Here is a 12404-nt window from a genome sequence, read left to right on the forward strand (position 1 = left end):
CCATTGATATTTGAATTTAGCGCGACTTTTCAGGTCAGGCAACTGGGAACGCCACCGTCGAATTGTCTCCCATTTTAACAAGGCTAAATCCGTAAGTGTCGTGTATTGTCTCTACTGTATTTGTTATAACTAGAGATGGGAATTATAGGCACGAGTAGGTTAGAATGCAAATGTATTTGAACAAGGCGCAAGTGTATGTTACCCGCATGACGGTTCTGCGGTGAGATTTGCATAAATATTATCGATCTGAATTATCAGAACCATTAAAAGTTATGCAACTCCCCGACATATCTGTAGAGCGGCTAGATTTCACTTGCGCCTTGTTCAAATACGTTTGCATTCTAACCTATTCGTGCCTATAATTCCCATCTCTAGTTATAACGTAGGCAACGGTATTGATAGTTAATAATTTATGCGGAGTCCAATATCGTTCAAGAGGAGAAGGAGGAAGGAGAAGAAGAAGAAGATGATGAATATACATCCGCATGATGACAGAAAATAGTTCTCTGGTCTTCCTGTTATTAATAATTTTAGTTTAAACAGTCGCTGGTTTTAGCTACCGAATTCCTTAAGCATTTCAGCGTATAATATCTTATCGCTGACTTCAGTTAGTAATTGCACCGTAAATTGGCTACTCTCATATATTACCGCAATCCATCCTTAGTCACGACCATTGGATTCGGACAAGGATCATTTTGGATCAGAGGTCGGATATCAGTGTTAACATTCAACTCCTCTCGGCGTTGGATATCGGCATTATAACACCAGCAAACAAGATAATAGAGTGGCATCACTCAGTTTTCTACCATTTCAGAACATAGAGAGGACTTCTTCTAGTACATCGAGGTGAAGTTTTCTTTTATTCTGACAGGAGGTAAGTCCAAATACAAGTGAGATATGACCAGGAGCCCTATTTAGTTTTTGGCAGCTCCCTCCCTCAAACAGGATGCTAATAACTGGTAGTGATGATTGTAAAATTTCTATCCAAGTCAGTAGTAGTGCTTGTCACCAACTTCGAATTATAATGGGGAATAAGACACGTGTTTTGGTCTGTCTCAGCTGTCTATTTCTTCTGTATGTTTTGTTTTTACAGTAATATAAAATGAAAGTTCTGCACGGGGGAAGTGTTTTCATGTTGTAGTGGCCGTTATGCAACAAGGTTACGTTCTTAACCGTAAGATTTAAACTTTCGTTTTAGTTTTTAACGAATCGCTGTGTCAGTTCAAGACTACAGTATCTTACAAAATAAGTTAACAATGCTCGCTTAAAAGAGTGACAATTGTAGATACCGTGGCGAATTCTCGTTCAATTTGCAGTTAAAACCCATGACGCCGTTTTGTAGTGAACGTAACAAAATAACACTCCCAAACAAAACAAGTTTATTTTGCTTGAAAAGTGTAATGTTACAAATTTATCAATATTGGCACTTTACATTTCGAACCCATTAAAATATACGAACTGGAGAAACATGCACTTACCATGGTTTTACACTAGTATGGCTTATGTGAGGAATGCTGTCGGTAGGCTACCTGTTTGTCTGGCAGTTTTATTTATTTAGCTTTTGGAAACACATTGCACAAACATTTGTGGTCTATGTATATAGTCTATATACATATTAATCTGTATACTGAGTCACAGAAATATATCTAGATTAGCGATGTATTCAACAGCCTTGTCAGTTGGGAAGAGGAACTCCTGCGGGTCACCATGGAATGCTCATAATGGGCACACTTGGACATTGTGCTGAACTGTTTACCCTTCAGCACCTCAGTCAGAGCACGGGGAGGATGTCATCCCCCATTTATGTAGGGAATCGAAGCATCTTCCACAATTACTTCTTATTCTGTTCAGAGTGGCCCAAATCTTCCTGTGTTTATCAAAACCTGGTGGTCTGGTTGTGACACAGGGCATCTTCAGTTATTCCTTGGTAGTGCTGGTTTGCCATATTTCTCTATTTTATGTTTGTAGTAGGGTCCAGCTGATTTGGCTAGTTTGATGGGAACTGAGTCTCTTTGTGTTGATGGCAGGAATGTCTTCATGAATAGGAAGCTCAGGACTAGCAGCTATTTTTGTGAGTTCTCTCACAAGTGCATATTCTCATTGCAGGGATGGGTCATTGTTGCTCAGGACGGGCAGCCAGAATGTAGGGTTGTTTCTTAAAGTGCCTGTTATGTGCATGGTCAGGTTGAGGTAAACGCTAAGAAACCTAGTATAAGCGCTGTTGATCCAGACTGTGGCACAGTATTCTGCTATAGGGTACACCAACTCAAGAGCAGAGATTCTCAGTGTTATAGCTGATGAGCCGCATGTGGGCCCACAAATTATATGAAGATATTATTTCTAGTTCTGATCTTGGCAGCTGTTTGAACCTAAGGGTTCTGTCCTGAATGACCCCAGAAATTTAGGGTTTCTATTATGTTGTAGCACTCATTCCTCAAACTAGATCTTAAGTTTCTTGTTTGTCAGTCTCTTGTTGAGGTGGAAAGTAGTTACTTCTGTCTTAGCTGCATTTGGTTGTAGCCTCCATTTGCGAAAGTACATGCCAAGTCTTCGGTCAGGATAGATTTAGTAATATCTGGATCTTTATGACTTACAGCTAGAGCCCAGTCATCTGCTAGATGTAGTTCCAGGTATATCAGCTACATGTAGGCTAAACAGAAGAGGAGCTAAGACAGATCCCTGTACTGGACTTACCTTATTGCCCATTACAACCTGAAAGCTTCTGTTGCTCAGTATGGAGTTAACTAGGTTTCCAGTCTTCGGACAGGGCTCTGCTCGTAGCATTTTATATGTTATGCCATGCCTTCACTGGGTCATAAGCCACAGTTAGATCAATGAATACAGGTGAGATCTTCTATAGCTTATGGAAACTGGCTTCGATGAAGGTTGTCACTGAAAGGACCTGGTCTGCACTGCTACGATTCTGACAGAAACCTGCCTCTTCCACAGGAATACACTACAAGATTGCTATTATACAACAGTCTTTCCAAGAGCTTATACAGCATGCTGAGTAAGGCAATGGGTCTGTAGCTTTGTAGTTGATCATTTGGCTGGCCTGGTTTTAGGAGCGCTATAATTTTTGCTCTTTTCAAATCATTTGGGATGTTACCAGTTTGTAGAATATCTGTGAAGAAAGCTGTGAGCTTTTTTTTTCCCACATACTGTCCACTATGCACAAGGAATTCTGAATGAATGCCATCAAATCCAGGTGCCTTCCCTATTTTCATTTGCTTCAGGGCTGTAGATATTTCCTCACTGCTAATTGGTCTGGAAAAATCTGTCTCTTGTTCACAGGATAATTTAAGTGATGTTATTTCCTTTCTGACTTTGATACTGTGAGCTCGGATGTTAGTAGCTCTTGATGTAGAGACAATGTGATCTGCTACTTAACTGGGGGTAACTTTCTCATTTGTATGAGGAGGTGGATTGGTACCACCTAATTTAAAAAAAAAAAAAAGACCAGGCTTTCCTACTAGAAGCGCTGACATCTAAAGACTCAACTGTTTCAGTCCATTCAGCATGTTGGGCAGCATCAGTACTGTGGAGTAGTTCATCAGCTATTTCACTTTCATTGGTGTCACGAAATTTCTTGTATAGGTCCTCACTTCAGGTTATATATTCCTTGCAGTAGCCTGTTGGGATACATTTCTTTGCTGTGCATTTAACAGCCCCAACAAATTGCTTGTAATTTGAGCTCACAGGTGGGATCCACCCAACACACTTATCCAGGTTTTCAGAAAAGACAGACTAGCAGGGTGTCCACCCGTATGGAAAACCTGGGAAACAGGGAAATGTCAGGGAATTCGATAATTAACGGGAAAACCTGGAAATGTCAGGGAATTCAGGAAAAAATCTGGAAATTCATTCTTCTGCCAGATAAAATTGACATACCGTATTTATCCGTGTAATACAAACACATTTTTCAGTTTTTATAACATTAATCTAGGGCATGTCTTTTATGCCAGGAATAAATTTTAATGAAAAGTTAAAGTGTGATCTCGAATGTGAAGTAATCAATAATATCAATAGCTATATGATCGATCGAATTTTCAATGTTTTGATCTGCTTACTATTGAATATTCTTAGTTGGTGGGGAATGGTGAGCTCGATGAATTAGACCTATATTGCATTCTCACTTTTTTCCAGTAATGTTTCCAGACTCTGAAACAGCTTCGAAAGTTCAACTGCACAGAACAAAAGTTGCATATACAATCACTCATGGTTTGGCTCTCTATTTCCATAAACAAGTTCTTGAGATGGGTAGTAAGTGCACACATTTCACCGTTGGGTTTGATGAGTCACTGAATAAAGTTTCTCAGATAGGCCAAATGGATCTTGTAGTTCATTGTTTCAATCCTGATACTAATGAAGTATGCACTTCTTATTTTGATTCCATGTTTCTTGGTCACTCTACCTCCTCAGATTTGTTAAGTGGTTTTTTGCAAGCACAGCAAGGACTCTATCTAAAAAAATTACAAATTTCATTGGATGGTCCAAATGTTAATAAAAAGTTCCTTCAGGATTTTGGTAATTTATTAGATGATCTAGATGCTCCTATTTTGATGAACATTGGATCTTGTGGCTTGAATGATACTTGCATCCTACCTAATGTCGAAAAATATGTGGAAGGAACAAACAGAGACAAGAAAATCCCAAGCTGTAACAGCTTCAAATCAGTATCAACTTCACTTAAAGATAAGGTTCTTAAGGCCAAGTTGACATTTTTATTATCATTTGTTGGAGATTTGGAACCATTCCTAAAAGTTTCAGACAGATCTCCCATTTGCATCACTCCTTTATGAATCTTTCATTGATGATAAATATCATGACAAGGTTTGTTAAGTCCGAGTCACTGCAGACTTCAGAAGATCTCCTAAAACATATTTAGACAGTAAAGAAAATCTTCTGCCTGCATGTAAAATTGACATAGGTTATGCTGCTAAAGCAGCACTTCGTGGCAATCCTGGATTAAATGATAGAGATATATTAGTGTTTTGCACAGATTGTCTAAGAGAAATGGTAGCTTTGTGCAAATAGTTACTGGAAAGGTCACCGCTGGCACATCGTCGTCATCATCTGCAGTTTCCAGCTGTTGGCCGCATCTGCTCACCGCTAGCATATAAACTGACTAAATTAATTTCTTGTTTCGATCCAAGCGTAGCCAAGTAGCCTCTAAGCAGCAGACTACTAAGGATAGCTTTAAATGCCTTTGTTGAAAACAAATGTATCTCGGGTAATGAAGCCATTCATGTACAAAGGGAGTTCACGTCTGTTTGTGAGAATGATACTTTGAAAGAAGTGAATTCTTTGTATTCTAAAGACGAGAGGTTAGATCACTTTTGGCTTCGCACTGTTCTTCCAATAGTAAATTTAAAACAGAAAAGTTGGCTTCATTTCTCAAAATGATACTAATACTGTTTCATGGAAATGCTTCACTTGAATGTGGTTTTCCTGTTAATAAAGAAATTATAGTATAGAACATGCTACAAGTATCCCTTGTAGCACAAAGAATAATATATGATTCTGTCCCAAACCCTGGTGGAATTGAAAAGGTCTCCATTGATAAGAACATGCTCCATGCTGCAAGGAGTGCTCATGCTTTGTACATTCAAAATCTAAAGGAGAAACGTGAAATATTAGAAGTAGAAGATTCTTTGCAAAAAATAAGAGAAAGGTTGCTTTGTTGCTGAAAGAATTAGAAGAAAAGAAGTGGAGGGTGATGGCAGAAGCTCGAGTCGTTGGTGGCTACAAAGAAGTTTCTTCGCTGAAGCAGTAATGGTAATACATTAAAAAAAACTTAAAGTGAATTTAATCAGACTAAATTAAACTTCCAAGTTTTAATATGCTCATTAATTGCTCATTTTTTTTTTGATGTTAAGTTTTAAAAATGTATTTTAATATTACTGGCACTTCCTTTATAATTGTTTTTTGTCATGTCAGGGAAAAAAACTGGTTTTTATGTCTGGAAAACAGGGAAATGTCAGGGAATTTTAAAATCTGGATTTGGTGGACACCCTGACTAGTTTGCCTTTATGAAGTTCCATCTCACCTCAGTAAATGATCTTATCACAGGTATTACCTATTACTAGAAGAACTGGACGATGTTGACAGTGTTGAAAATCAGCAAGAACTTGTCGAGACACTGGAAGTGGCTGTCCATTTCCATCAGACAAAAACGAAACACAGTTCCTGGTTATGATCTCCTTTCCAGGCAGCGGATTGGAATTTTCTTTGGTCTTTGGAATCAAAGACAAGATGGATATTATGTTCTTCAGACCAGTTAACCAAGTCGTTCCAATTCTCATCACTGGATCTGTATTTCTGCAGTTTGTGATGACTATTGAAATCTCCCAGATACGATGTAGGGTGGGTGTGGGCCTTGATTACGTGTGCAGGCAATTTCATATCTGGAGGATTATAGATGCTAACAATCGTATTATCAACAATTTTGATGACAACTTCATGGATGTTATCATTGTTATTAATGGAAATAAGGTATGCATTTCCTATACTGCCCCATACATCTGTTGCCACACCATAAACGTTCTCATACATAGCACGTAATGAATCGAATCCAGGTATTTTACCTCTTGGAGAGTTGTACTTCATTCTCAGTGTGATGTTCCTAGACTGCAACTACATCGAATTTGTTTTCATCCAGGATCTTGCGTAGAATGTGGCATTAATACTTCATGACTTTTAATGTTTGGACCCAGATTTCTGTATAGATGGTCTTGAATATGTCCATTTATTTGATTGTCCATTTTGGCAATGTGATATATGCAAGATCATAATGTTTATCTGGCTCCAATTATATTTTTGCTCGCTTAGCACCACCTAGGGGACAGGTGCAGGGTAATTTAAGGTTATACCTTTGGATGTGAGCAACAGCCATCCCCCTGCCTGGCAGTGACAGAAGTTAACTGTGTGGTGCTAGTTATTAGTATGGTTGACAGACTAGTGTAGTTTTGGTTATGAGAGAGAGGAGATTATCAGCTCCTGGGTTTGTACCAGACTAGCTGTAGCTCAAATTCTTGTACATCCCATGATGCAAGTTCATCTGGTGAAACAGGTGATATCGAGAAAAATGTCTGCCCTTTAACGCAAGAGGAAGAATAACGAAACCTGAGATTTTAAAAGTGTGCTGGATATAATGGCAGTTTCTGTGACGTAACTATCCATTGGCCTTGTCACTCGCCAATACTGTCACGGAGCATAGTAGAAGACTGTGGACTTGTTGCTGGCAGGACATGACTTGTCACTAGCCTGTGGGCCTCTTGTGGCTCTAACTTGGTGGTTAATGGTCTTGTTGTTGGCAGGACAACTCATGTCACTAGCCAGTGGAAGAAAATTTCCTAGCACCCTGCAGCGTCTCTCTCTCTCTTGTGAACTGGTTAGTGCACTTTATCTGAACACCTTTTCTTTCTCTGACAAGAGAAGCAGCTTAGGTGCTGTAGGTTTACCTTCCCTTGAAACTCAACCACCCTCAGCGGCATGGACTAAGGACATATATCTGGGAATATTGTCAGATTTCCCAATATTTAAGACAAAGATTTAAGTTTATTCCCAAATATTCTGTTTGCCTCTATTGTACTTATTTTGAAAGTTGTATTGCTTGTATGTTGCAGGGTATTTTGTCAAGAACTATGGACGAACCTGTGTTTGTCAAAAGTGAACCAGCATGGTCTTTAGAAGCAGAAGAACCCTCAAATTTCGTAAGTTTATTATCATAAATAATAATTTTTTAAAACAAATGTGTACATTATTTAGGGTTTTGCTTCACCTGTCTTTTGTTTTACCATTTACAAGAACTTTAGTTTCTTATCCACCTATTTTTTTATTTTTTTATTTTCAAAATCTTCCTCCACTTGGAGGCTGCCAAAGACAAAGAATACACAAACAATTCATTCAAAAATAAAATGAGTAACTTATGTCTCAACCTGGAGAGTCTCAGTCTGGCGAGTCTAGGTGGTGTCTGAGTATCAACAGAGAACCCCTGAGCGCTTTCAGCCCCCAGTCAATGAACTCCTTGGTATTGATGTTAAAGGTCTTCATCAGTTCTGTCTTCTTCTTAGGGACTGTCCCTCTTGCACCGATCATGAGACCCCTCACTTCTATGTCGTCCAGTTCGTATTTGTTCTTATAATACGGCACTGTAGGCTGGTAGATAGACTTCTTTTCTTGGTCCACTTCGTCTGGTTGGTTGGAGTGTGTTTCGAATCTTACTGTGGGGTGTAATATATATCCTTTCTTCCCTTTGATTGCGATCATATCAATCCTTCTTGTACTGCCATTTACTCCGATGCCATGGACTTCCTCATGCACTTCATATCCTTTCTCACGGAGCGTCTGTGCTATGGATGACCTGATGTTATGATGTCTCGTGTTTTGAAGGGCTTCACCGAAGGCACAGGCACCCAAGACGTGAGGTAATGTTTCAGTCTCACTACATCTTCTGCAGCGGTTACCATCAAGGGACCTTCCTGGTACAGCTCTTACAGGTGCAACGTTACACGTCATTTTCAGCGCATCTCTCCACACTGTGCTAGAAAGGCCATCATGGTTTCTAACCCAGCGGTTTGCAGGAGGGAACTCCTTGTACAGACACACTCCCTGACCTTTACTTCTCAACTGGCACCATTTTTCAAATTCAGATTCTCGTAGTTTGTTTCTGAGTTTCTTGGTGTCGTATTCCCCGTGTCTGTTCTTCAAATCCTCAGTTTTACCATTTACGTTTAACTCAGTTAAACATCTGTTAATTTCTTCATCTAGGTTTCTGGTGGCTTCGATATATCGGTTCTCCTCCCGTTTCAGAATGTTGCTGCTGTTTATGTTCTGAATCAAGGCTTCCCAGCTTGCTCTAAAAACTCCTAACCCTTTGTACCGTTTATCTGAGTAAATCATAGAATCAGGAGTGTCAGTAGGAAGGGATAAGATCTCCTTTAGTGTACTCTTAACGAGTTTATCAGCATCTTCCAGAAATCGTCGTGGTATTTTACCTGCAGGAATGCAGAGGAACTGGTAAGTCAACGTAGGGCAAACTGAAGTATTTAGAATTGAAAATTTCTGATCCGGATGAAGCCACGGACAGGATGATAATGAGCTGAGTTTCTGCTGAATGAGTGTCATTGATTTCTTGGGATCAAATAACATGGTATCTGCATAATTTACCCCTAAGTATTTGACACATTCGTTCCTCGAAATACATGAAATCTCCATACCTTCTTCGACTGTAATGAGCCCCTCTTTTATTTCTCCTCCACTGATATTTGCTACCTCATTTACAGCGGTTATTATTTATTTGGCGTATGATGAATAATGACAACCCATAAACTATTTACACAACCAGTGAAAGGTGAGTACAAAGTAAATACAAATTATCATATCTATACAGTCAAAGAAAGCAATTTACAAAGTTTGAAAGTACAAGAAGAAAACACAATATATTTACATCGCTATCCACCTATCAACTCTGACAGTTCATATATACACACTGAGTGCGAGTGATGTACATGTCACTAAATGTGAATGTCCAAACCCGCCACCCACTTCACTGCTTCGGGTGTTGCTGTGTTGAGGTCTTCCATGGTGCCAGTGAAAGCACGGAGTGGACATTCCTGCACTACATGTTTCATTGTTTGTCGAACCTCCCCACAATCACAGTATGGAGAAACTGACCAGCCCCAGGTGTGTAAAGTAGATGCTGTTCTACCTACTCCACATCTCATGCGGTTTAGTCTACTCCAGATGCAACGTGGCAGATCAAAGCCTGCCAGCTTTGTGGATGGGTTATTAATATCCACTATTGCCCGAGCTGGGGATAAAGACCACTCTGTTAACCATTTAGAGGTGGGGTTGAATTCACTAGATGTTATCTTCACGGCTGTCTTCCAAGCAGGCTGGCGAGACTTCAGGCGTGTGCATTTCTGTCTGATATCCTCATGAACAGGTAGACGTTCATTCTTTAGCATTCTGGTCCATAGCTGAAAAAGGACCTTCTGTCTCCTGATATGTGGAGGTAGTATATTGCTGAGAACCGGTAACCATTGGGTCGGTGTAGCACGAAGTGTACCAGTTATGATTCGCATGGTTTGACGAAGTTGTGAATCTACTAGCTGTGTGTGAGCACTGTTAAGCCAAACACCAGAGCAGTATTCTGCTGCAGAATAGACTAAGGCCAGAGATGTTGTCCTTAATGTGTTTCCATCCGCTCCCCAGGAAGTTCCAGCCAATCGTTGGAGAATGTTATTACGACTTTTTAGTTTGTTGGCGGTAACACAAAACAAGGCACAAACAGGGTTAAAAGGTGGAGGTAAGAGCATACTACACAATATAAGAAATCACTACACACTCGGAACAGTAGTCGGGATTACGCGGATCTCCAACAAAACATGTATGTAAACATCAGAAGGGCCAACTAGTGAACAACAAACCGGGAAGATGGAAAGGGCTGGGAACCTACCAAAGGCATGGACATGGCTTAGATAGCGGATTCCGAAATAAATGCCCGTGATCCTTAGATTCGAAGAATATTATTTACCAAATAATTTTACAAAGACATTTCGCATACAATTCCGAGTTGCGAGTTATAAGTTCAGTGATGTACATAGCTTATTTCGTAGCAGTGTAAATTCAAAACTCGTTACCAATGTAGTTGTACAATGCAAAATACAGTGATGTGAAAAGGTTATCCAAAACTTAGCATACCTAAGGTGATACAGAACTACCAGAGGCAAACCCCAAGGGAAATAATATTAAACTACACTCTACATATTTTAGTGAAACAAGAAATGGGAATGCCTTGGAAACGAACAGGTAAGCCTAGCTGAAAAACTATAGCGTCATAAGTAACTAATTTGTTGAGTCTAGGCGAGGTTAGGGCAGACTCCTGTATGAAAAGCAAATCGGAACATTACGGAAATTTTAGCAGGAACGGAATTCAAGAGTGCTTACCTGAGGAGAGTGCCATCCCGGAAGCCGGGGGATGTCAACCAGATAGGCTGCTCGCAGACAGATAAACCGAGACCGACAGAATTCAGGATACAGAATTCATTCGAACACTGCCTTGCTCACTATATATAGGAATTACTGGCCTTGGAGGCAGCCAGTCAGCGTGGAGGAGTTCCCTATCGCCACCTAGACTCACCAATCACAACCTTACTTTCGATCGCGAACTTTGACTAACATTCTAGAATACGCATGATCGCGAAAGTCGTATTTTTCCAGAATAGACAGAACACACTTTCTAGAACACATACCAACAAAGTAACACACCCTGTACAAAAGTTATGTAACTTTCTTGATCTTTCCAGGAACTATAGACAGAATTCTACTATTTACAAATGCTTATGTTACAACATTATACAGTACAGGTTAGGTCAATAAAAATAAAACATCATATCATATTTTACAAATATAGTCTTAAAGAAATACATTCCACTCGCATTACATAGTTCACTTGTAACAGTATTAATAACTTTGGATTTTTCAGGGTTTATTGTGAGACCTAGTTCGCGAAACCTTTATAGAGCTAGTTTCATCAGTTCTATTGCAGAGTCACGGTTTTTTCTTACTATAACCGTATCATCTGCGAAGCCTAATATTGTTAAAGGTTGCAGTCCGTTGGCAAGGGTATAACCATGCATGTCACATAGTTCTTTTTCGCCAATTTCTCGAAAAATGTGATCTGTTGTGAGATTGTATAAAACTGGCGACATTGGGGATCCTTGCATTACGCCACGGCGTAATTTAATGGGATTAGTTTTCTTGAAGTTGGCCTGGATCTGAGTTGTATTATTCTCCTGAAGCATACAAATAATATTGCTCACTTGCTTGGCGCAGTTGACGAAGCTAACGTTTTTCTTAAGTGTAAATGGCCCACATTGTCGAAAGCCTTGCTTATGTCTAGGAAGACCAGAGTAGCATCTTGTTTGTTGTGTTTTGCTGAGTTTAACACAGATCTGAGTAAAGCGATGTTTATGATGGTGCCAGGTGTTTTGGTGAATCCTCTTTGGTGTTCGCTAAATTGGATGTAACTCCTTAATCTTGCGTCAAAGACCTTCTTGATGACACGGCAAAGGACTGAACATATAGTGATTGGCCTCCAGTCTGACAGTTCTGTTGGATCTCCATTTTTAGGTAACAAAATGATGCGCGCCTTTGTGAACAGGAATGGAACGTGCCCTGTCTGTAACATTATCGTAGCGATTTTAGCTATGATAGTTGATGCCATATCATCTTTGATAGCTCTTACTAGAACTCTGTCGGGTCCGGATGACGTGTCCACAGCCATTCGTTTCATAGCCAGGATTACCTCGTCCTTGTGCACCGCTACATCGAAGGTTTCGTCTTGTACAGCGCGTTCCCTTTCAGTCAGCAGGTCGTTGTAATGTTCGCGTTCGGAG

At 39.9% G+C, this 12404-nt stretch overlaps 1 protein-coding gene across 6 annotated transcripts in view; it reads left to right on the forward strand.

Moving 5' to 3' along the window:
* Positions 1-297: 297 nt before the first annotated feature.
* Positions 298-12404, forward strand: part of LOC136866897 (zinc finger protein 708) — a 169196-nt gene continuing 157089 nt past the window's right edge. For 3 of the 6 annotated variants that reach the window (XM_067143990.2, XM_068226887.1, XM_068226889.1), the window contains exons 1-2: positions 298-874; positions 7629-7715. In XM_067143990.2, the coding sequence (XP_067000091.2) occupies positions 7647-7715 (69 nt within the window). In that variant the 5' untranslated portion in view covers positions 298-874; positions 7629-7646. Of the gene's footprint in view, positions 875-5640; positions 5779-7628; positions 7716-12404 lie in introns of those variants that run through there. The other 3 variants (XM_068226886.1, XM_068226888.1, XM_068226890.1) reach the window with 1 other exon arrangement.

This window comes from Anabrus simplex, chromosome 3 (assembly GCF_040414725.1).
Source record: "Anabrus simplex isolate iqAnaSimp1 chromosome 3, ASM4041472v1, whole genome shotgun sequence".
NCBI classification, from domain to species: Eukaryota; Metazoa; Arthropoda; class Insecta; order Orthoptera; family Tettigoniidae; genus Anabrus; species Anabrus simplex.